General features: G+C 48.5%; 2 protein-coding genes and 1 pseudogene across 2 annotated transcripts; 1 reads left to right on the top strand and 2 right to left on the bottom strand.

Moving 5' to 3' along the window:
• Nucleotides 1–2555: 2555 nt before the first annotated feature.
• On the bottom strand, nt 2556–5124 carry LOC137846952 (olfactory receptor 14C36-like). Its single transcript, XM_068665060.1, has 2 exons — nt 4480–5124; nt 2556–2615 (listed from the first exon to the last, which is right to left on the bottom strand). The coding sequence occupies exons 1-2, from the start codon at nt 5122–5124 to the stop codon at nt 2556–2558; spliced, it is 705 nt and encodes a 234-aa protein (XP_068521161.1).
• Nucleotides 5125–8782: 3658 nt separating this feature from the next.
• Nucleotides 8783–9775, top strand: LOC137846880 (olfactory receptor 14C36-like). Its single transcript, XM_068664986.1, has one exon. It carries the CDS (start codon nt 8783–8785, stop codon nt 9773–9775), a length of 993 nt encoding a protein of 330 aa, XP_068521087.1.
• A 5561-nt stretch (nt 9776–15336) lies between these two features.
• Nucleotides 15337–16262, bottom strand: LOC137846879 (olfactory receptor 14C36-like; annotated as a pseudogene).
• Nucleotides 16263–24151: the final 7889 nt, after the last annotated feature.

Below are 24151 nucleotides of genomic sequence, written 5' to 3'. Positions count from 1 at the left end.
GATAGCACCACAGTAACAGGAGCGTCTTGCTCAGGGCAAACCCAGAAGCCTGGACGCCTCCCCAAAGCTGCTGCCAGGAATACAGCCAAGAGGTTGCTCCCTGCTCTTCTGTTTTCTGGGGTTCTTTGTGCAGGGTTCCTCATCTGGGGCTCAACAACCCCAAGCAGAGCTACAGGCTGGGAGAGGAGTGGTTGGAGAGCTGCCAGGCAGAGAAGGACCTGGGAATGATGGTTGATAGTCGGCTGAATATGAGCCGGCAGTGTGCCCAGGTCACCAAGAAGGCCAATAGCATACTGGCTTGCATAAGAAGCACTGTGACCAGCAGGGCTAGGGAGGTGACTGTCCCCCTGTACTCAGCTCAGGTGCTGAGAGGAGAGTGATGCAACCACTTGAGAAGCTAAAGTCAGAAGGAAAAGCTGAAGTGACTTGGAGTATTAATGGGCCCCACTGAGGGCTGTTACTAACAAAGCCTCCCCAGGGCCTTGTTAGGGCAGAAAATTGGAGGCCATGGTTACAGACAGACAAAGCACTGTGCTGAGAAAAGTCTTGTTTGGTTTTACTGAAGCTGAAGGGCCAAGGCCTGACCATGGCCACTGAGAGAGGAGACCCTGCACCCCAGTGTCTGGCTCAGGGCTAGTCTTGGGGTCTGTGGGATGTGGTGGGTACTGTGATGCTACTGGAAGAACTTCATTATGACACCTCCGCAACCCTGCACAGTGCTGCAAGGAAGGAATGCCAACAGTCAGCGTGCCAAGCAGGTGCCTTCTGCTGGCCTAGCGGGGCCACTGCCAGATGTCAGCCCAAAAATGCAGCTCCCAGGTCTATGTCAAGGGTGACCTGCCACTTCCAGACACAAGTGACCTCACAGTCCCTTTCCGTGACACGTTCCTGCTGCTGCCCTATCAAGTGCAGAGACAGAAGTGACCTCACAGTCCCTGCCACAGTCACATTCCTCCTGCTGGAGCAGGAGATCCTGAGGCAGAGCTGAGCTCATCACAGCATTCCCACCCATCTCCTTCTTGTGGGCCACAAGCTGATCAGATCAGGGTGAGCAAGAGAGTAAAGGTAACGGAAAGGGGCTATGGGCTGAGTTTTGGCTTCAAGGGATACTTTGTGGTCAGGCATAGGAATAGTGTATTTCTGTCAGGGTATGGAGTAGCATTTAGGTTTGCAGATTAATGTCACTGGTTAAAATAGGGGAATGACTGTTCTAAGCCAGTTTTATCACAGAATCAACATTGCCTGAACGTTCTAACATCACAGAAATCATTAATTTCTGCTGGCCAAGCTCCTTTTCCCTCCCCCAAATCTCACATCTCTTCTGGCCAGGCTTCTCCTGACTTCCCCATATCTTCGGAAAGATATGGGGAAGCAGCCCCATCTTCGTAGAGGCAGCTTTCTTATGGCTTTCATGATCTCAGAGTACATGCCTCATATCCATTGGCTACTCCTTTCTTGAGACTGACATGGCACCTAAGTCAGGATGGAAAAGAACACAAAGGCTGTAGGTGAACCCTGCACCATGTGTTCTACAGCTCTCATACCACCCCAAAATTTTGTTTCCTGCCTCCAACTTCTGGATACGGAATGGCTTCTGTGCACCCAGGCTATCTTTTTCCAAACCCTCATGCATGGTTCAGTTTGCCCCAAGCGTCTTGGAGGCAGTGGCCCACTCTGTGTAGAAAACGGAAAGCAGTCCTAAAGGATGACTTCAGGCAAAAGCTGACACCTCTGACATGACAACCCCTATCCCAGACCTCATCCACTATGGGGCCTACCAGGTACTTAGAAAGAGCCGATCTCAGAAACTACATGCACAGCAAGTGCCTTCTGCTGCCCTACCATGGACACTGGCAGATGTGAGCCTAAAGGCACAGATCCCAGCCAGGAGTCAAGGGTGACCTGTCAACTACTTCAGAGAGAGCTCAACTCGCAGGCCATTTAACAGCCAGTCCTTTCCTGCTGGACTTAGTGTTTCTGAGGCACCACTGAGCTTGTAATACCACACCTACAAAACACCCCCTTTTTGGCCAAGGAGCTGCCCAGGAATGCCCACTGCCTGTCCCTGCCTGCAGTCCCAGCACAGCCCCACAGCAGCACTGGCACCAAGCTCCTGGAGCAGCCGGGCCTGAGCCCACCAGCAGGGCTCAGCAGGACAGGGCGGCAGTGGCAAGAGAGCAGCTCTGCATGCCCCAAGCGCTGGTGCTCCCTGGCCGTGCTGCTGGGATGGGACTCTTTTCCTCTGCAGCCCTGCACATGGGCACTGCCCCTGCAGAGCCAGACCAGGTCTCAGAGGAAGGACGTCAGACAAAGAAGGCAATGCAGGCTCCTTCAGTTTTTTTTATGTTCACAGAGAGCATGGCTTCACATGCACAGTGCCTATGAGCTATGTTTGAAAGGTACAAACTGAAATGGAAAGGTGAAGAACAATATCATTTTAATTGACAATATTAGGTAAATTAATATCTGTAATGATACATGCACAGCCACAAACAAAACAAAAATACTGGCTATTCTTTAAATTGTTGACATTACAAGTCATCTGCAGAAGCAGATCAGAAATTTCTTGCATCCAAAACACATATATTCAGCAATTTCCACACGACATGCTTCAGCTCCTGGCTCCTCCTGCTACAGATGAGGACGTGCTCTGCTGGAGGCACCACTGAGTACAAAACTGCCACCACCAGGTCCAGGGATGGGGAGGAGATGGAGGGTGCTTCAGGTAGGCATCCATGACAGGCCTGAGGGAGACAGACACCATGGTGATGTGAGGGAGAAAGGAACGTAGAAAAGGCTTTGTGCCAGCCCTGCTATAGAGACAACAGGAGTGTCACCTGGATCCACAAGGTCTAATCCAAATACACTGCTCCTACCTGTGGCAGCTGGGCTCTTGGACCTGAGCCCCTCCTGGATGCTGGGGCTGCTTCCCCAGCTTACCTTACAAAAGATGTAACATTCAGAATGCTAAGTATGAGATTATTAAAAACAAAATGAAATATTGTTCAAATACTAACAGAGAAATATAATTTAAGAAATGTTGTTGTGTGTCTCCTTCTATGACAAAGTGACGCGCTGGGTGGACGAGGGAAAGGCTGTGGATGTGGTCTACCTTGACTTCAGCAAGGCTTTTGACACTGTCTCCCACAGCATTCTCCTCAAGAAACTGGCTGCTCTTGGCTTGGACTGGCGCATGCTTCGTTGAGTTAGAAACTGGTTGGATAGCCGGGCCCAAAGAGTTGTGGTAAATGGAGTCAAGTCCAGTTGGAGGCCAGTCACTAGTGGCGTTCACCAGGGCTCGGTGCTGGGGCCGGTCCTCTTTAATATCTTCATCGATGATCTGCACAAGGGCATTGAGTGCACCCTCAGTAAGTTTGCAGATGACAAGATGACACCAAGTTAGGTGTGTGTGTCGATCTGCTCGAGGGTAAGAAGGCTCTGCAGGAGGATCTGGATAGGCTGCACCGATGGGCTGAGGTCAACTGCATGAAGTTCAACAAGGCCAAGTGCTGGGTCCTGCACCTGGGGTGCAATAACCCCAAGCAGACCTACAGGCTGGGAGATGAGTGGTTGGAGAGCTTCGAGGCAGAGAAGGACCTGGGAGTGATGGTGGTGTGTTGAATATGAGCCAGCAGTGTGCTGAATATGAGCCAGCAGTGTGCTCAGGTGGCCAAGAAGGCCAAGGGCGTCCTGGCTTGGATCAGAAACAGTGTGACCAGCAGGGCTAGGGAGGTGATCGTCCCCCTGTACTCGGCTCTGGTGAGGCCGCACCTCGAGTACTGTGTTCAGTTTTGGGCCCCTCGCTACAAGAAGGACATCGAGGTGCTTGAGCGGGTCCAGAGCAGGGCAATGAAGCTGGTGAGGGGTCTGGAGAACAAGTCCTACGAGGATCGGCTGAGGGAGCTGGGCTTGTTCAGCCTGGAGAAGAGGAGGCTCAGGGGCGACCTTATTGCTCTTTACAGATACCTTAAAGAAGGCTGTAGCGAGGTGGGGGTTGGTCTGTTCTCCCACGTGCCTGGTGACAGGACGAGGGGGAATGGGCTAAAGTTGCGCCAGGGGAGTTTTAGGTTAGATATTAGGAAGAACTTCTTTACCGAAAGGGTTGTTAGACACTGGAACAGGCTGCCCAGGGAGGTGGTGGAGTCACCATCCCTGGAAGTCTTCAAAAGACGTTTAGATGTAGAGCTTAGGGATATGGTTTAGTGGGGACTGTTAGCGTTAGGTCAGAGGTTGGACTCGATGATCTTGAGGTCTCTTCCAACCTAGAAATTCTGTGTGATTCTGTGATTTTCCCAAATACCCTTTGATTTCTGTTAGGATTACTATTAATGACAAACTTATGATAACACTAGTAATGATAAAATGACATGATATTATATGAATCAAAACATTTGCATATTATTAAGAATACATCTTCTGAACACGTCATGGATGCTTAAGAAGCATGTATGGAAACATTTTCCTGACTGCATCCTTGACCTCCTGATTCCTCATGCTGTACATGAGGGGGTTCACTACTGGAGGTACCACTGAGTAGAGAAGTGTGACCACCAGGTCCAGGGATGGTGAGGAGATGGAGGGAGGCTTAAGGTAGGCAAGCATGGCAGTGCTGACCATCAGGGAAACCACAGCCAGGTGAGGGAGGCACGTGGAAAAGGCTTTGTGCTGGCCCTGAGAGGAGGGCATCCTCAGCACAGCTCTGAAGATCTGCACATAGGATAACATGATGAAAACAAAGCAACTAAAGCCCAAAGAAAAGCTAAACACAAGTGCCCCAACTTCCCTGAGGTAGGCATCTAAGCAAGAGAGCCTGAGGATCTGGGGGATCTCACAGAAGAACTGGTCCACAGCATTGCCATGGCAGAGGGGCAGGGAAAATGTATTGGCTGTGTGCAGGGCAGCATTGAGAAAGCCACTGCCCCAGGCAGCTGCTGCCATCTGGGCACAAGCTCTGCTGCCCAGGAGGCTCCCGTAGTGCAAGGGCTTGCAGATGGCAACGTAGCGGTCGTAGGCCATGCTGGTGAGAAAGGAATACTCTGCTCCAATCATAAAAACAAAAAAGAAGACCTGTGCAGCACATCCTTGATAGGAGATGGCCCTGGTGTCCCAGAGGGCATTGGCCATGGCTTTGGGCAGAGTGGTGGAGATGCAGCCCAGGTCGAGGAGGGCGAGGTTGAGGAGGAAGAAGTACAGGGGGGTGTGGAGGCGGTGGTGGCAGGCTACGGCGCTGAGGATGAGGCCGTTGCCCAGGAGGGCAGCCACGTAGATGCCCAGGAAGAGCGCGAAGTGCAGGAGCTGCAGCTCGCGCGTGTCTGCGAATGCCAGCAGGAGGAACTCGCTCACAGAGCTGATGTTGGGCATTTGCTGGTTCTGGCCATAGGGTTCTCTCAAGGAGGGAAAAGGCAGTAAGAAAATACAACAAAACTATCTGATGATATTTGATTTAGTTTCTGCCTATTACGTAGACATTAGGCAGGTCCATTTCATGAGCTCTGTCTGTTGCTTTCCAAGGGTTTCCCTGGAAGCAGGGGACTCTGCTTTGGGCAGTGTAGTTAACAGTTCTTACCTATAGAAAGAAGTAAAGAGGAACATTGCATATTCTCAGATTAATTCTTATGAACAAATTGTTGCTCCCAAATCACCTAATGGCAGAGAAGTGCTGTGGCGATTTCTTTTTTCTATACTGTCATTCCTGCTGCTTTACATTAAAAACCTTGTGGATCCTCAGAATCACAGATTCCTCTACTACAGAGTGTACTTCAGAGAGTACAGCCAGTCTGTCCCTCACGTCTGGTCTCTCTGTGCTGGTCTCTCTGTGTCTCTGTGTCTGGTCTTTCTGTGCTGCCCTGTGCTGGTGGGAGAAAAGAGCATCGATTTTTCCAGAGAGGTGCCTGATCCCCTCTCACACAGCATTTCTGGAAGCAGTTCTCTCTCACCGCCTGCCCATGGCCCTGCTGGGAACTGGTTCTCTGTCCCCACATCTCCTCCATGTCCACGCTAACAGACCTCATCCCACAAGCTGTGTGCTCAGACTCACTCAGATTCCACTCCACTGCAAGAATCTTAAAGCAGAGAATCCAAAAAATCCTTTCTCTTCAGACTAACCAAGCCTCAGTCTTCCTCCTGAAATGCCCATTCATAAATGCCGTTCTCTAAAGTATCTCCTAGTCCAAATTAGAGGTAGAGTGAGACCCATTCCAACAGATGCTATCAGCCATTAGATATTCCAGCTGTACAAGACCCCTCTGGCAACCCCACCTGCATGGCCCTGCTGCCAGATCCTCACGGTGCCAAGAGCCTGCAGATGTGTCCTGCCACACGCTGCCCTCTGTTGTTGTGCTCCTCAGTGCCTCCAAGCCCTCTCTCCTTCTCTCCTCTCTGCGTGCCAGCTGCGGTCAGAGCCCCCAGCCCTGCTGCGCTGTGCAGAGGAGCTGTTCCTGGGCACAGCTGTCTACTCTTCTGCCTGCTTGCAGACATGAACATCTGACAGAATGGAGCATCAGTGTGAAGGAATCTTTAGGAATTGCAGGATTTTTCCTAAAGGAACCACTTGACACTTTCAAGGAGAAAAACCCAGAAGTGCACCAGAAGAAGAGGAAACCCACGTATCAGGGAAGACTGGGACCCTGCTGAGTGAACAGTGCCCAGGAGGACGAGGGCCTGGGCGCCACAGGGGTTTCTATATGAGCAGTGGTGCCTGCTCACCAGGAACCAGGCCAGCTTCCTTAAGAACTGCCTTACAAGGAGCAGGACCTCCCAGAAGATCTGAGTTATCAGATTCAGCTCAGATCCCATGTGACACTACACACAGAAAGGGTCTGCATCCGGTAGTGAAAGATTTGGAAGTCTGGGAGTCCCTCAGACAGCCTGGTGAGGAGAGGAGCAATGGCTGTGGAAAGGCTCAAAGTCCCAACAGGACCAATGTCTTTGCATCCACGGCTATGGCTTCTGTCTCTGCCACTGAGGCCTATGAGGAGACAGCTTATTGCTAAAGCACCAGGGCCTCATTGCCTCCTCACCCCCACCAATGAACCACGCAGGGGTTGTACCATTCTCCTGCACTTGGCAATGCACATCCCCATCTCCTACTGCCCCACAAAGAGCCCTGAGCAAGGTGTCAAAGGGAAGGATCTCCTTTCCCAGGGGCTGGGATCAAGGTCTGGCCCTTGTGCTTGGTGACACACATCCACTTTTCCTACACATCACTTTCACCCTCACACTGCCTTTGTCTCCGTGTCCTCACGGCCTCCAGGGTTGTGCTCTAACGAGCTCCAAGGGAGGCTGTGTCAATGCTGGCCCTCAGGGGGACACTGCAGGAAACTTGCCTCTGACTTGCACTTCTGGAGAGATGTCTTCCATTGTCTCTGAGTGCCTGAGGTTCGTGGGCTCATCAGCCAAGCCCCCAGAGGGGTGATTGCAGTGCCTTGGGCTGGTGCTGTGCTGCTGAGCTGGGCTGGGCTTGTGGGACAGAGAGAGCTCGTGGCAAAAGGGCCCTGGTGCAGAGAGCCAGCTGTGCCCAGGAGCAGCTCCTCTGCACAGCGCAGCAGGGCTGGGGGCACTGCCTGCAGCTGGCACACAGAGAGGAGAGAAGGAGAGAGGGCTTGGAGGCACTGAGGAGCGCAACAACAGAGGGCAGCGTGTGGCAGGACACATCTGCAGGCTCTTGACACCGTGAGGCTCTGGCAGCAGGGCCATGCAGGTGGGGTTGCCAGAGCTTCTACAGCTGGCACATTTAATGGCTGATAGCATCTGTGAGGATGGGTTTTATTCTACCTGTAATGTGGCATAGAAGATGTTTTAGAGGGGGCATTTTAAGAGGAAGACCGAGACTTGGTTTATTTGAAATGGAAAACTTGCTTGGATTCTGTGCTTTCAGAGTCTTGGTATGGAGGAGAGGCAGGTTTCATGACAATGAATTTTCTCGATTGTAGAGGATATGGAGACTCCAAGATTATTCCAGTGAGAGATCAATATAGCAGCAATTAAACTTCAGGCAGCTCAGCCTAAAGACTGAAACAATAATGTTTGTTGTCTCCTCAGGACTTATCAGGTCTTTAGGAGCTGCAACCCCTGTGTTGCCCTGTACTCAGGAAGCACACAGCTTGTGGGATGGGGTCTGTGAGCAAGGACATGGAAGATAGGTGGGGACAGAGATCCTGCTTCCAGCAGGGACATAGGAAGGCAGTAGAGATATGAGCAGGGCAGGCGGTGAGAGGGAGCTGCTGCAAGAAATGCTGTGCGAGGGAGGGCTCAGGCACCTCGCTGCCAGACCCTGCAGGGCAGGCGCCTTCCCTGGGACACCCCCTGCTCTCCTCTCCCACCAGCACAGCCTCTGCCCTCAAGCCCCCGGTGTCCCCAGCAGGAGCTGCCTCCTCTGCAGGCAGAGCTGCAACACAGGAGGGTCTGCTGAGTGTCCGTCTGTCCCTCCCTGGCCTTGCCTCCCCTGGCAGCAGCACACTGGCATTCAATATGCTTGGGGAAAGGGGAGTATGGGGCCAGGGTGAGGGGTGTGGAGATGTGCACTTTGAGCCTGGATTCCTCTGCTCTCAGAAGTGTCCAGGTTCTTCTCAGGAGAACCTCCTAAGTGCAATTGCCCTGCAGCTCAAAGACACGCCAGCAGAGAACAAGTGAAGGAACAACCAATGAAGGAAAGGGATCTGCCAATTGTCTACATGCTTTGAGAGGTTTAACTGAAAAATGAAATGTTTTTTCTCAGATAATCCTGATATATTATCACTCTACTTCTGTTCCTTTAGCAGGACAACACATACAAAACAAGCAAATGCCCAACAGCAGCTCAGTGGGTGAGTTCCTCCTGCTAGCATTCGCAGACACGCGCGAGCTGCAGCTCCTGCACTTCGCGCTCTTCCTGGGCATCTACCTGGCTGCCCTCCTGGGCAACGGCCTCATCCTCAGCGCCGTAGCCTGCGACCACCGCCTCCACACCCCCCTGTACTTCTTCCTCCTCAACCTCGCCCTCCTCGACCTGGGCTGCATCTCCACCACTCTGCCCAAAGCCATGGCCAATGCCCTCTGGGACACCAGGGCCATCTCTTATCAAGGCTGTGCTGCACAGGTCTTCTTTTTCTTCTTCTTGGTTGGAGCAGAGTATTCCCTTCTCACCATAATGTCCTACGACCGCTACGTTGCCATCTGCAAGCCCCTGCACTACGGGAGCCTCCTGGGCAGCAGAGCTTGTGCCCAGATGGCAGCAGCTGCATGGGGCACTGGATTTCTCACTGCTGTCCTGCACACGGCCAACACATTTTCCCTTCCCCTCTGCCATGGCAATGCTGTGGACCAGTTCTTCTGTGAAATCCCCCACATCCTCAAGCTCTCCTGCTCAGATGCCTACCTCAGGGAAGTCAGGGCACTTGTCTTTAGTATTTCTTTAGCCTTTGGTTGTTTTGTTTTCATTGTGGTGTCCTATGTGGAGATCTTCAGGGCAGTGCTGAGAATGCCCTCTGAGCAGGGCCGACACAAAGCCTTCTCCACGTGCCTCCCTCATCTGACCGTGGTCTCCCTGTTTGTCAGCACTGGCGTATTTGCCTACCTGAAGCCCCCCTCCATCTCTTCCCCATCCCTGGACCTGGTGGTGGCTGCTCTATACTCACTGTTGCCTCCAGCAGTGAATCCCCTCATTTACAGCATGAGGAACCAGCAGCTCAAACATGCAGTAAGGAAAATATTTTATACCTCTTTCTTCAGCATTAATAATGTGCATATAATACTAATAGGATTTCTGCAAACAAACACTCTTAGTTCAATTTCTTGAAAGTAATTTTCTTTATTATTATTTCCTATAACTTCTGGCTTTGATTTAATGTTATTCTAAGCCTCCTAACTATTTTTATTTTATTATTATTATTATTAAGTCGATAATTTCAAATACCTTTACAATCAATATTCTTGTTTAAATAAAGACAATAAAGAAACTGGGACAATTTCATTATTCTCTACTGCAGTCTCTTCCCATCGTCAGTGCCTCCAGCAGTGAACCCACTTATCTAAAACATGAGGAACCTGGAACTAAGGGTTGCAGTGAGGACACTACTTGAATACATATTCTTCAGCTTCTTTGCCTATAACACTAAGCTTATAAAATAGAAATACCTATCTTTCAGAAAACTTTAAGGTACTTGTTTTTTTCTTTTTATTTGTCTGTGTTTTTATTTTCACTAGCTTTTTTTTTTTCAGACATAAATAATATTAATCTTAGCCTCCTACTTGTCAAAGATTTACCTATAGAACCAGGCTTCCTGTGTAGATAAACACAAAGAATCCAGAAGAAATTCATTGGTCTGAGCTGCCATCTCTTCCAATCCACTCTGGAGCTGGTGGAGCAGCCCCAGCACGCAGGAGGTGCTCAGGACCAAGAGCCCAGCTGCCACATGCAGGAGCAGCCCCAGTGGCCCTCGGGGCTGCCCCTCCCTGCCCACTGGGCTCTGCCTCTCTGCTGCCTTCGGGTCGGGGCTGCTGCTTCCCTGGAGCCATGGCCATGGCCAGCAGCAGGACGTGGCCTTTTCCCTGTTGCTCTCTTTTGGTCTCCACATTTTTATCCTGTGCTCTTTTATTTGGACAAGCTTTCAGATCTCATGTACCTTGGTAACAGACCTGTTTTCTCTGCAGTGGCATCCCTGTGTCTGCAGGCAGCAGCATGCACTGTGCAGCCCTGGGTCACAGCTGGCCTCCCTCCTAACACCACAGTAACAAAAGGGGCTGCTCAAGGCAAACCCAGAAGCCTGGATGCCTTTTCCAAAGCTGCTGTCAAGAATAGAGCCAAGGGGTTACTCCTTGCTCTTCTGTTTTCTGGGCTTCTTCATGGAGTGATAGACACAGGCTGAAAGTCCCAGGGGGTCTGTGAAGGAATAAAGTGATGGACCCAGAGCTCAATTTGTGGTGGCACTTCCCCAAGCAGACAGCAACTGGTCTTGGACTCATCAGCACTGGACTGTGCCCCCCGCAGTGGGGGTGGCCGATGCCATCCTGGAGAAGAATCTGGAGCTGCCAGAAGATGTCAGGGAAACCCAGGGAAAACGAGCTCAGTGCACAGTGAATAGAAAACTTCATAAAATGAGTGACCATCCAATGAAAGGTCTGGTAAAGGAAAAGGTAAATCTGAGGAGTCCATGGGTTAAAGGAGAGCTCTGTAATTCCCTCAAATCTGAGAGGACCATGTGCTAAGGGGGATGCACAAACCTCCTCCAGTGAGATGCCACTACTGCAGGAGAAGAGGGGAAGGTTGGAGAGACACATGGGACCTGCAGGCAAGTGTGGTGTGTGCAAAGCATTTGGAGATATATGCAGGGGCAGCAGCGTGAGCCCAGGAGACAGCAGTGAATGGAGCCCGCAGACCAAAAGCCTGTCAGAGGTGGACTGACCAGAACTCAAGTGCTCAGTCTGGTGTGAGCAGGCAGAGGAGAGCTCTGCAGCCCCAGGGCACGCAGCAGCCCCACCAAAGGAGCCTGGCGAGTGATTGCTTGCAGCCCTGGGGCAATGGCAGTGACCCCATGAGCTGGGTCTGCCTCCCAGCCTGCCCAGCATGGCCCTGCAGAGTGCCCCTGTGCCCCGGGCACCACAGCCCCCTCGCTCTGCAGAGCAGCACCTCTGGTTGTCATGTCAAAGATCTCAAATTTTGACTAAACTTATACCTCATAGCTGTTTTCAATTTTCTCCATAGAGGCAACCACTGCCTCCAAGATGACTGAGGGGAGGTAAATCCTGCATGAAGGCCTGCAAAATGTTAGCCTGGATCCATAGGAGTCATTCTGGAACCAACACTTGTACGTTGGATGTACATTTTTGTGGAGGTGCAGAGCTGATGGGCACGTGCAGGATGCTCCTACAAAACTTTGTGCCCTTTTCCCTACTGACTACAACACCACTTCTGTCTCAGCAACAGAGTAGCCGGCAGAGCGAGACAGATACTCTGATTCCATGAAAGCCACCAGAAAGCTGATCCCAATAAGAAAACCAATATGAGGATGACAGGAGAAACCTGGCCAGAAAAGAAGTGAGATTTGGGGGAGGGAAGAGGAGCTTGGGAAGCAGAAATTAACGATTTTGTAGAGGTAAGAGCTTTCACGTAATATTGATGGTGCTTTAAGACTGGCTTAAAACACTCATGTAAAACCCCCACCCTATTTTGACCAGTAACCCTAATCCCCAAACCTGAATGTTGCTTCAACACCTTGACAGAAATCCACTGCTGTAATACCTGACCTCAGAGTATCCCTTCAAGCAGAACTCAGCCCATAGCCCCTTTCCCTTACCTTTAGTCTCTTGCTCACCCTAATCTCTTCCTTTACATTATCATTAAAACACTTTTTTTAACCCTAGATGACTTCTTGGCAGAACTAAAAAAAAACAGAAACCATGAAGTTTGTCCATACCCCAGCCACAGACCTGACACCCTATGCAGAACACCAAATCCTCCCAACAAAACTTTGCTTAAACTCTAACCCAGAAATGTGAACCCTAGTTCAAGGCCAGTTGGCAGGTGAATTTGGGCAAACTAATCTAATGGAAATTGTCCCTGTCTATGGAAGAAGGTTTGACTAGATGATCACAGAATCACAGGATCATCTAGGTTGGAAGAGAACTCCAAGATCACCTAGTCCAACCTCTGACCTAACACTAAGCAGTCCTCCACTAAACCATATCACTAAGTTCAACATCTAAATGTCTTTTACAGACCTCCAGGGATGGTGACTCAACCACTTCCTTGGACAGCCCATTCCAATGCCTAACAACCCTTTCAGTAAAGTTTTTCCTAATATCCAACCTAAACCTCCCCTGGCATGACTTTAGCCCATTCCCCCTCATCCGGTCACTGGGCACGTGGGAGAACAGACCAACACCCATCTCTCTACAGCCTCATTTGAGATAGATGTAGAGAGCGAAAAGGTCACCCCTGAGCCTCCTCTTCTTCAGGCTGAACAATCCCAGCTCCCTCAGCTGCTCCTTGTAAGATTTGTGCTGGGTTACATGTACTTGGGTAGTGTCAGGCACAATGCAATTCTTTTTGCCTTCTGCATCTACAGCACAGGAAGTAGGACTGCCCTACTCTATTGACTGGACAATAGAGTAGGGTAAAAAAAAGTAGATGTCTTTAATTTTCACCCTGAGTTTTCCAAAGACCCAAGAGAAACCACGGATGACCAGGTACTTACTGATACTTAATCTGTATTTCTCTGGTTCCAATGGTCATTACAATTTTATTTTATTTTATTTTATTTTATTTTATTTTATTTTATTTTATTTTATTTTATTTTATTTTATTTTATTTTATTTTATTTTATTTTATTTTATTTTATCAAAAAAAAAAAAACAGAAAAAAAACAACACGTGACTTGTCTTAGAAAGGCTTTCATGTGCAGGGCTGGGCTGAAGTTACAGGGACAAAGACCACTGCTGGCAGTGGAGGTGTCAGACCTCCAGACTCTGCTATTCCTCCCTATGGAGGTCTCCAAAGAAGTCACCCTGGATCAATAGTAAGAGGACAATGATGCTCAAAACTGAAATGCAGCAAAAATCAGCCTTTGAAAGTACAAAAGATTTTTTATTAGGTGCTTTTTGAAATCTTCTTTGACTACATCATGCACGCTCTGTAATTAGCTACACAAGGCATGAAGCCTTGAAGAAAACTATGGAAGAGATGTTAGGAGTTTCTGCATTTTAATGAGTTCCATGGTGTATTGTGGTGCTCAGTCTATGAAGCTCAGGTACTGAGAGGTGAATGATGCAACTGCTAGAGAAAGTAAAGTCATAAGGAAAAGTTGAAGTGACTTGGAATATTAATGGGCCCCATTGAGGGCTGTTAAAAACTAAGCCTCCCCAAAATCTTGTTAGTGCAGATACCTGGAGGCCATGGTTACAGACAGGCAAAGCACTGTGCTGAGGAAAGTCTTGGTTGGTTTTGGTGATGCAGAAGAGCCAAGACCTGACCCCAGCCACGGGACAGGGAGATCCTGCACCCCCATATCTAGCTCAAGGTTCTTCTTGGGGTCTGTGGAATGTGGTGGGCAGTGGGATGTCATGAGAAGAACTGTGATATGAAACCTCCAAGCAGCTGCACAGGGTTGAAAGGAATCCGTGAGTCCCCATCACAATGAATATAACATACCTCCTCCTAAGCTCTAGCCGAAGGGACAAAAAATTCAGGGCAGTTAGGGCCTACTCTTTTTACCAGCACCCTCTGCCTTCTCCTCTGCAGGCTTTCCTATGCTGTCCCACACATTGCCCTATTTCCTTGAAGTCTGGAGACACCCATCTCTGTTCACCATCTTGCTCTCATCCCTTGCTTTCACTGATGTCTTGTCAGCCCTCATCAGCTGTTTCTTGAAACACGAAGCAAGGATCTGATCAGAGGGTGATCTCTGGCACCAAAGCATGACCCTTTGAGGGACATTTCTTCCTCTTTGTATTGAGTACCAGCCTTCCCTGGAACACTATGTGGCACTTTTTTCTTTCCTGCTCTTTCCTACTACCAAAGAAAGCTCCCTCAGAGTGGAAACCACTCCTGAAGTAGGCATCCCAACCCAGCAGGCTCCTTGCGGCCTCTCAGCCAACCACACACAAGTCACCTCAGCAGCATCTTCCAAGTCAGGGGCCTGCTGCTGGCCTTGCAGCTTCTTGGCTAGACACAGCCAAGCCTTGTGCCTGCTGCTGTGCAGTCATGGACTCAAGCAGAAGGGACAGGACAACCCATGTTGGGGCCTTCTTTCTGCCTGGGTCCTCCTGGCTCTGGAGGCAGAGTGGATCCCCCAGTCAGCATGCCAAGCAGGTGCCTTCTGCTGGCCTAGCAGGGCCACTGCCAGATGTCAGCCCAAAAGTGCAGCTCCCAGGGAGAAGTCAAGGCTGACCTGCCACCTCCAGACAGAAGTGACCTCCCAGTTCCTTTCTGTGACATGTTCCTGCTGCTGCCCTATCAAGTGCAGAGACAGAAGTGACCCCATAGGATGCTCCAGAGGAGATGGAAAGAGAAGGATACTGAGACAAATGAATTTCCAATAATATCTTTATTGTCTTTAACAACAAAGGAAACATGATATCTGTGTACATTAAATGATATGGTAAAAACTAAGAAAAAATGTAACATTCAAAATGCTGAGAACTATACTACTAAAAACAAAATAAAATATTTTGAAATATTAACAGAGAGAAATAATTTTTAAAATGTTTTTTCATTTTCCCAAATATCCTTTTATTTCTGTTAGGATTATTATTAATGACAATGTTATGATAACACTAATAATGATAAAAATGATATGATATAGTATGAATCAAAATATTTGCATATTATTAAGAATACGTCCTCTGAATACATCACAGATGCTAAAGAAGCATGTATGGAAACAATTTCCTCACTGCATTCTTGAGCTCCTGGTTCCTCATGCTGTAGATGAGGGGGTTCACTACTGGAGGCACCACCGAGTACAGAAATGACACCACCAGGTCCAGGGACAGTGAGGAAACAGAGGGAGGCTTGAGGTAGGCAAATATGGCAGTACTGACAAACAGAGAGACCACAGCCAGGTGAGGGAGGCACGTGGAAAAGGCTTTGTGCCGGCCCTGAGAAGAGGGCATCCTCAGCACTGCCCTGAAGATCTGCACATAGGACACCACAATGAAAACAAAACAACCGAAGGCCAAAAAAACACTAAAAACAAGAGCCCTAGCTTCCCTGAGGTAGGTATTTGAGCAGGACAGCTTGAGGATGTGGGGGATTTCACAGAAGAACTTGTCCACAGCATTGCCTTGGCAGAGGGGCAGGGAAAATGTGTTGGCTGTGTGCAGGACACTATACAGAAGCCACTGCCCCAGGCAGCTGCTGCCATCTGGGCACAAGCTCTGCTGCCCAGGAGGCTCCCATAGTGCAGGGGCTTGCAGATGGCAACGTAGCGGTCGTAGGCCATGACGGTGAGAAGGGAATACTCTGCTACAACCAAGAAGACAAAAAAGAAGACCTGAGCAACACATCCTTGATAGGAGATGGCTCTAGTGTCCCAGAGGGCATTGGCCATGGCTTTGGGCAGAGTGGTGGAGATGCAGCCCAGGTCGAGGAGGGCGAGGTTGAGGAGGAAGAAGTACATGGGGGTGTGGAGGCGGTGGTGGCAGGCTACGGCGCTGAGGATGAGGCCGTTGCCCAGGAGGGCAGCCAGGTAGATGCCCAGGAAGAGCGCGAAGTGCAGGATCTGCAGCTCACGCGTGTCTGCGAATGCCAGCAGGAGGAACTCACTAACTGAACTGCTGTTGGGCATTTGCTGACATTAAGCACAGCCTCCTGTCGAAGATGACAATGCAGATCAAAGTTAGAACAGACTTAAACGAGGAAAACCTATTCCCTGTCTTAGCACACCCCCCAGGAGATCTTCTCTCTTTACAGGAGAACCTGCCAGAATCTCATTGTTTCCATTCTCATCTCTCTGTGCAATGCTCTGGGATTCTCAGTCTCCTGTACAATCCTGAGAACACATTACCCTCAGACTTGTCTCTCCTGCAGTGCAGGAATCGAAAAGCACAAAACCAAAAAAAAAAGCCTTCTCCTTTAGATAAACAAAGCCTCAATCTTCTTCTGGAAATGACACTTTATAAATGACATTCCCTAAAGCATCTTCTACTAATTTCTGGAGAAACAGAGAGACTCACCCTGACAGATGCTATCAGCCATCGGATGTGCCAGCTGTACAAGACCCCTCTGGGAACCCCACCTGTATGGCCCTGCTGCCAGAGCCTCACAGTGTCAAGAGCCTGCAGATGTGTCCTGCCACACGCTACCCTCTGTTGTTGCGCTCCTCAGTGCCTCCAAGCCCTCTCTCCTTCTCTCCTCTCTGTGTGCCAGCTGCGGTCAGAGCCCCCAGCCCTGCTGCGCTGTGCTGTCCTGCACTTCTCCTGGGCACAGCTGTCTCTCTGCACCAGGGCCCTCTTGCCAGCAGCTCTCTCTGTCCCATGAGCCCGGCCCAGCTCAGCAGCACAACACCAGCCCAAGGCACTGCAATCACTCCTCTGGGGGCTTGGCTGATGAGCCCATGAACCTCAGGCACAAGGGGAAAAAATAATCATTATTAATATTAATAGAGAAAGATTATTATGAACTAAATAATTTAACTAAAGGGAAAAAGAAGGGGAAAAGGCAGGGGGAAGGGGAAACACAAACAGACAATCAAACAAAACAAATAAAGCCTATGTGGAAGTGCAGAGGAAAGAAATTACTCTCTACTTCCCACACTTTTTTGCCCACCCCCTTGGAGGGTTAGAGAGAGTTTGCTGCTGAGCAATGCTCAGCAGCAGACACAACACTGTTGTGATCCCACTGCTGTTCTAGCTTCACGTGCAGAGCACAGCACTGTATGGGCTGCTGTAGGGAAAGTTAACATCCCAGCCAGACCCAGTACCGTAACTTTGTATGGACTTTGATGTCCATACAAAGTCCTTAAAGCCCTCCTCAGTGCTTTTAACCAATATTTTTAGTTAGTCCAGCTGGCATCCTTACAAGTAGTGTCCCCTATCTTGTTTAATGTCTTTATTGATTAACTAGATGAGGGGATTGAGTGTACCCTCAGTAAGTCTGCAGATGACACCAGGTTGGGAGGTAGTGATTATCCGCATGAGGATCTGTAGGTGGCCCTTCAGAGGGACCTGGATAGGCTGCATTTCTGGGTTGAGGTGAATGGGATGAGGTTCAACAAGGCCAAGTGCAGGGTCCTGCACTTTGGCCACAATAACTCCATGCAGTGCTATAGGCTTGGGGCAGAGTGGCTAGAAGACTGTGAAGAGGAAAAGGACCTGGGAGTGTTGATGGATGCTCAGCTGAACACGAGCCAGCCGTGTGCCCAGGTGGCCAAGAAGGCCAAGGGCATCCTGGCCTGTATTAGAAATAGTGCAGCCAGCAGGAGCAGGGAGGTGATCATCCCCCTGTACTCTGCTTTGGTGAGGCCACACCTTGAGCACTGTGTTCAGGTTTGGACCCTTGTTACAAAAGGACATTGAGGTCCTGTAACATGTCCAGAGAAGGGCAACCAAACTGTTGAGGGTTCTGGAGCACAGGTCTTATGAGGATTGGCTGAGGGAACTGGGATTGTTTAGTGTGCAGAAGGGGAGGCTCAGGGGAGACTTTATTGCACTCTACAACTTCCTGAAGAGAGGTTGATGTAAGGCGGGGGTTGGCCTCTTCTCTCAGATAACTAATGATAGGACTCGAGGAAATGGCCACCAGTTGTTCCTGGGGATGTTTAGATTAGGTATCACAAAAAACTTTTTCTCTCAAAAAGTAGTCGGGAACTGGAATTGTCTGCTCAGGGAGGTGGTGGAATCACCTACCCTCAGTGTTCAAGAAGTAAGGTGCTAGAAGATATGGCTCAGTAGCTTAGTGGGTAGTATTAGTGATAAGAAGGTTGGACTAAATGGTCTTGTAGGTCCTTTCCAAATTTGTGTTTCTATGATTTCCATGATTCTATCATAGGACAAGGGGAATGATTTTAAACTTCAAGAGGGTAGATTTAGATTAGATAGATGAAATTCTTGACTTGGAGGTGAGGCACTGACACTTGTGCTGTGGGTCCAGAGGTCACCCAGAGGGAGTTTGGATCAGCTCATGCCCTTGTGTGAGGAATGTGTTAACAATTCGTGTCCATAAAGAACAATTCTGTTTGAATCCTGTCTGCCTCTGGGTCCTGCACTGGCAATTTAGTTCTTGAACCACAGATGCAGTGTGTCCCAGTCTCCCCCTCATTCTAGTCAATTTATCACATCTTCAGAAAACACTCCCTAAATTTATGAACTTGTTTGCTTTTGTTATTCTGGACTTCTATTTCTAACAGTTACAGCCTTTTTTCCTGTCTTCTTCGAGATTAACTTAACACTGCTATAGATGTGTCTGTGAATGGCTGGGGAAGAATGTTTTAATTACTCGTGAAGCGTCAAATAAGAAAGCTGTTTGTGTTTGATGTCTGGGAGTTTCAGAACAACTGATAACAACTAGTGACTGTTATGGGATACTATGAGGATCCTTGGTATCTGGCCAGGGGGGCCAAGAGATTAAGAGGAAGAAAAAAGAAGCTGAAGGACGGTTGGGAGACAAGACCTGCAGAGAGTGTACAGAGAGTGTTCCATAAACTTGGAATAGTGCCGAGTGAGTACAAAGGTGAGAGGAAGACTACGAGCCTTCAGCATGAAAGACCCCTAGAGACCCCCAGAGGAGACTGATGCGCATGCTCCAGTAGGAGGGACTGGACCCCGGAAGCTAATTATAATAATCTATTTTTTTAGAAGTAGTAATGAATATGTATTAGTCTAGGAGCATAAAAATCAGCTGCTTGATGTAACTGGTATGCGTCCTGGTGGAGCGGAGACTCCCGGTGCACCCAGCGCTGTTTGCTTACCTCTATTCCTTTATATTCTTTTAATAAATCCTATTTTTTTATTTAATCCTAATTTGAATCCTGAGCCATTTATAACAATTTGGGGGCTCGTACGGGATGGCTACAGTTCCTGAATTCTGACTTAATCTAGGAGAGGTGCCCCACCATTTGGTGGCTCCTGTTTGAGTCAGATCGGGACTAATGCCATCCTGAACCTGAATAAAGGTAAGCAAAGAATTTGATTTTTTTTGAGCTCCCTTGCCGACTGTTTTTTGCCCGTAATTCTGCGCGCAAAGATCCGGATGAAGATGACAGATTCGTTTGGATACCGTTCGGTTGGATTCCAGTGCCCAGAATCGAACCGGATGAAGACGACAGTCGTTTAGATAACGTCTGGTTCGATCCCAGATGAAGACAGCAGAGACGCTGGTGGATACCGTCCGATTGGAGTCTGGACGAAGATGACTGATTCGTAAGATACCGTCTGGTTGGGTAAAGGTACGGTTGCCAGTTTTTGTGTGTGAGAGTGTAACTGAGACTCCTAAAGTCAGCGTGGAGGTCTTTTTGTTTTCTCACTGGTTCTAATCTCCTGTCGGGGCGACTGGACTGGTGAGAAGAGGGATACGTGGGTGGGTGATAGGTCCTAAACCCCCTGCAAGACACTCTCACTGGGCAGCCAAGGGCTGTGGGAATTGCCACTAGTAAAATTCCCGGATGGGTCAGATAAAATCGAGGACCAAGGACCAGAAAGGGAGCAAATTACCAGATATATGACCAAAAAGTCCATTGTGAATAATGATTAGAAATTGGAACAATAGGGGCCCCAGAAAATTAAAGAGTAAATTAAAAATGATCCAGTATTTTATGACAGAATGACCAAAAGAACCCTTAAGACCCCCTGTATTTTGATCCATGGAGGACGGGGTCTGTCAGGCTTTGAACATTAATAGTAGAATACCCGTGGATCCAGAAAAGAGCAAGCTGAAACATTGGAATTAGAAATTAGAGAGCAATTGATTAAGAATGAATATGTGCTACTGTGCTGTGCTGCGCTTATACCACCAGATAACAGGAGCCTCTCGGACCCCAAGAACCAGATCAAAAACCTCATGGTTCAGACTTTAATCAAGGGGTCTAAGATAAGGAGGACTGTTCATAAAGGGACAGGTTATGTATATGTATAGGAATGTTCATGTATATGTAACTCTTTACTAAAGCAAGTTGCCACGTTAGGCGTGCACGACTTTGGTGGGACTACCTGCCCCGTGCTGCCCAGAACTGAGTAAACATACCTACTTTACAATCCTACTGATTGTGGAGTCAGCTTTCTGTGAGTCATTTTGGTGAGCCAGGCAGGAGGCACTCTGCTCGGCTGCGGGATCGGCTGCAGCGTGGACGCCCCTAGGTGCACCCTGAGTGTTTTTGCTCGGAGGGGACTCCACTCTCAGCTGCTCACCGCAGGAGCAAAGATCTCCTGAAACTGCAGACAAACGCTATGTTTTCGGCTGCTGGAGGGATACTAACTGGAGTGTTAATAATTGTATGTGTTTTTATGTATGTATTTTGTGTTGAAAGTATTTGTGTAAATGTAAGGGTTTGAAACAAAGTGTTACAAGTCACTTCACGAAGAACACAGAGACAATACTTGTTTGGTTGGTTATCATTGTAAATTATATTCCTGTGGTATGAATGAGATGTGCTTGAGGCCTCTGTGTGCGATTGTGCTGTGTGAGTGAGATGCAAAGCGAGTGCAGAGTTCTGATCCGTGGTTCCGTACTCTCCGCAAGGGGAGTGGGCGGAGACGAACGAAGTGCTTGACAGACTGAAAAGAAGTGCTGTTTTATCCAAGTTTTGAGTGGTGGTGCCTATTATATGGGCCTGGCGGTGTATCTTGTGATCCTATTTTTGCTCTTAAATGTTTTGAGTGTGACAAGAAAAAGGTGGGAGCATGATCTGACTACTGGTGTCTGTCATGCTTTCGGCCGTGCTTCCTGCAACATATGAGACCCGAACAGGCTGAGACCTGGACTCACTGAGACCCAGACTTGCTGAGACCTGAACAGGCCGAGAGACTGGAGCGGTGCCGAGAGCCTGGAGCAGTGCCGGGAGACCCGAGACACTACGGAGGGGACTACTGCTGGACGGAGAGAGCCCTGAGAGACGCTGCAGAGCCACAGACAACTCTGAGAGACACGGAGAGACCGGATAGAAGCTGGAACACCTGAGAGACATTGAGAAACTCCAAGCACTGACCTGGACAAAGGAAAACGCGGGAAATTGAAGTAATTGCTGTGCGACGTGGGACATCCGAGATCGAGTTGCTATGGGAGACCAGAGGTGTCAGTGGACAACGGCAGCCAACCCTAACCGTGTGGCAAGTTGGCACAGAGCAGAGGGGCGGACATCAGGACCCTGCAGCCTGTCTGACATAACCATGGAGGCTGTGCTGCTTCTCTCTAGCATTCTTTTTATAAGAGATTTATCTTGCAATGCAAAAAAGATTATTCGTCCCCAGATCGGTGTTATAACTATGTTTCTGGATAAGATTCCGTGGGGTTGCCACATTCTACGGATTACTAATGACTTCTTAGCTCTATTGCGGGGCAGGAGTGCAGAGACACAGATTACACTGCCAAATGACCACCGGCAGGCTCTTTCACAAACAGCTTCTAAGGTTGCAGCTGGCACTGCCTGCAGCCGTATAGCAGACGTTACACTCTCTTTGCTAACTAGTAATCATGTGTCTCATCCATTTGTGGTGAATGGTCAGTGGCAAAAAGAAAAGGGGGAAGGGGGCTGACTGATTATCAAAGCAGAACGGAGAGAGTTGCAAAGTCATTTCTTTGGTGGTTCGGGCTTGAGCTCTGGGAATTTGGTAAGAAGGGGGAGAGCGAGTTTATTTAGGCATCAATACCTTTTAAACCTCCATATTGAAGGATCCACAGGAGTGATTCCTTGTTTTGTATGGGCTTACTAACAAAGTGCATGAGAAAATTTCGGCTTGAAATTCGGTCCTGTTGAAATGTAAATTTTTGTGGAAAAGGTGATAATGTTTGTCTAGAAGACTGGAGGCTGCATGCTTCAGCTGTTTTCCTGAAGTTCCATGGATTTATGATTGAAATGAGGCACAGAAAGCACAGGGACTTTCACTAAGTATTGCAGTCAGTGGTGGCCACTATATAAACTAAATGGCCACTTTATAGATCAATCGACTATAACACCATTGTGCAATTAATGTTGTTTTTGAGGAGAGAAGGAAAATAGGATTAAATGTTTCATACTAATATGTTGTTTCAGCATCTTAGAGGGAAAAGGAGTGAAGTTGGCCCCTGACTGAGCCTTTGAAAAGTACAGGCTGGAGAAAAATAAAGGAAGGATTAAAAGAGTTGTTGAAGGTGTGGCATGTAGTATTTAACAGAGCTGTTTGACATTGCATGAGCAGGGGAAGAGGATGTAGGAATGTTAATAGTTCTGCCTCAACAGGAGGCTGTGATTCCCAAAATCACCGGTGTGAGCCCTTTGGGGCAGAGGCACCATGACAGTCGAGAGTTGTCACGGAAACAGAAAAGCAGTTAACCCTTAAAACAGCCTGAGTTTATGAGTGAGTTCAGATTGCCAATGGGACCGCTCAGGGAACAGTAGACAATTGCATTCCCCTGACCGGCCCCACACTGAGACTATAGTCACCCCGGAAATGATGAATGGTAAATACCAACATCTGGTTAAATTGGGAATTGAGAATCTGTTCCAACAAAATCCAAAAGAAACCCCTATGGAATTTTTGACTGACTTTGAAATGCAATGGAAAACAAAACAAAACTGGAGAAAATAGGGGCTAAATTAGAAAAAGGAAAATGGACGCTGCCAGACAGACGAGAGACATTGCCAAAAGCTTATGCGAAGCAAATATTGGGACGTTTGCATGCACAAACACATTGGGGTACAAAGGTGTTAAGTGATCATTTACTAAAACAATTTGGTTGCATTGATTTTTTTTTTTTTTTTAAATAGCAAAGCAAATTACATAACCGAAGATAAAAGTGTTTCAACAAGCAGCCACAGGAGGGAAGAATCACTGAACCCCCAATGTGAGGGACTGTACCTTGTTTTACTGACTACTGAAACAGCTGTGAGAACCGCAGAAAGGGACCCATGCATCCAGAATAAAAGGACCAGTAACTACTGAAACTTGGAGGGTTGAGTCCGTTCCTGGGAAACTGAAACTCAGGCTAAAGAAGAACTAATATTCTGGCAACGAGGCTCTGCATGAATTAAGGATGCCAAATAAAGGGGACGAGCCTGAAGGGAGAAAAGGGAGAAGGCAAGACTGGGGCAGGACCCTCCACTGCGGTGTGTATGGTCTACTGAGGGAGGCAACCCCTATGGGTATTGACTGCCAAGTGAGAGGGCCTCGACTGGACTTCTCCCACACTAAGGTCAGGTTGTCCCGAGAAAATAACATAAGAACCTCTTTTTCTTAAACCTATATAAAACTGTGATTCGTTTTCCAGGAGCTGGATCACCCTGACAGGCCGAACGGTAACACAAGCCTGAATTGACCCTGAAAGTGGGCCCAACCCCTTGATTGAAGGCGTTGGCCTATTATGATCCAGCTACGTGGGCAGAAGACAGATCCTGGGGCTATAGGACCGCAGTATATATATACTTAATAGAATAATTAGGTTATTAGCTGTAATAGAAATAGTTATAAATAAAACCGGAGATGCACTTGGATTAATTGCAAAGCAAAATACCAAGATGAGAACCGCTTTGTATCAAAATCGCTTAGC

Source organism: Anas acuta, chromosome W, assembly GCF_963932015.1.
Source record: "Anas acuta chromosome W, bAnaAcu1.1, whole genome shotgun sequence".
Lineage (NCBI taxonomy): Eukaryota > Metazoa > Chordata > Aves > Anseriformes > Anatidae > Anas > Anas acuta.
This window is presented reverse-complemented; position numbering and strand designations above follow the sequence as displayed.

Excerpts from the sequence above, each read along its gene's own strand:
- LOC137846952 (XM_068665060.1), bottom strand. The coding sequence starts at position 5,124 with ATGGCCAATGCCCTCTGGGACACCAGGGCCATCTCCTATCAAGGATGT. Across the intron at positions 2,616-4,479 it reads ACAGCATGAGGAATCAGGAG|CTGAAGCATGTCGTGTGGAA; the intron begins GTCAAGGATGCA and ends AGGAGCCAGGAG.
- LOC137846880 (XM_068664986.1), top strand. The coding sequence starts at position 8,783 with ATGCCCAACAGCAGCTCAGTGGGTGAGTTCCTCCTGCTAGCATTCGCA.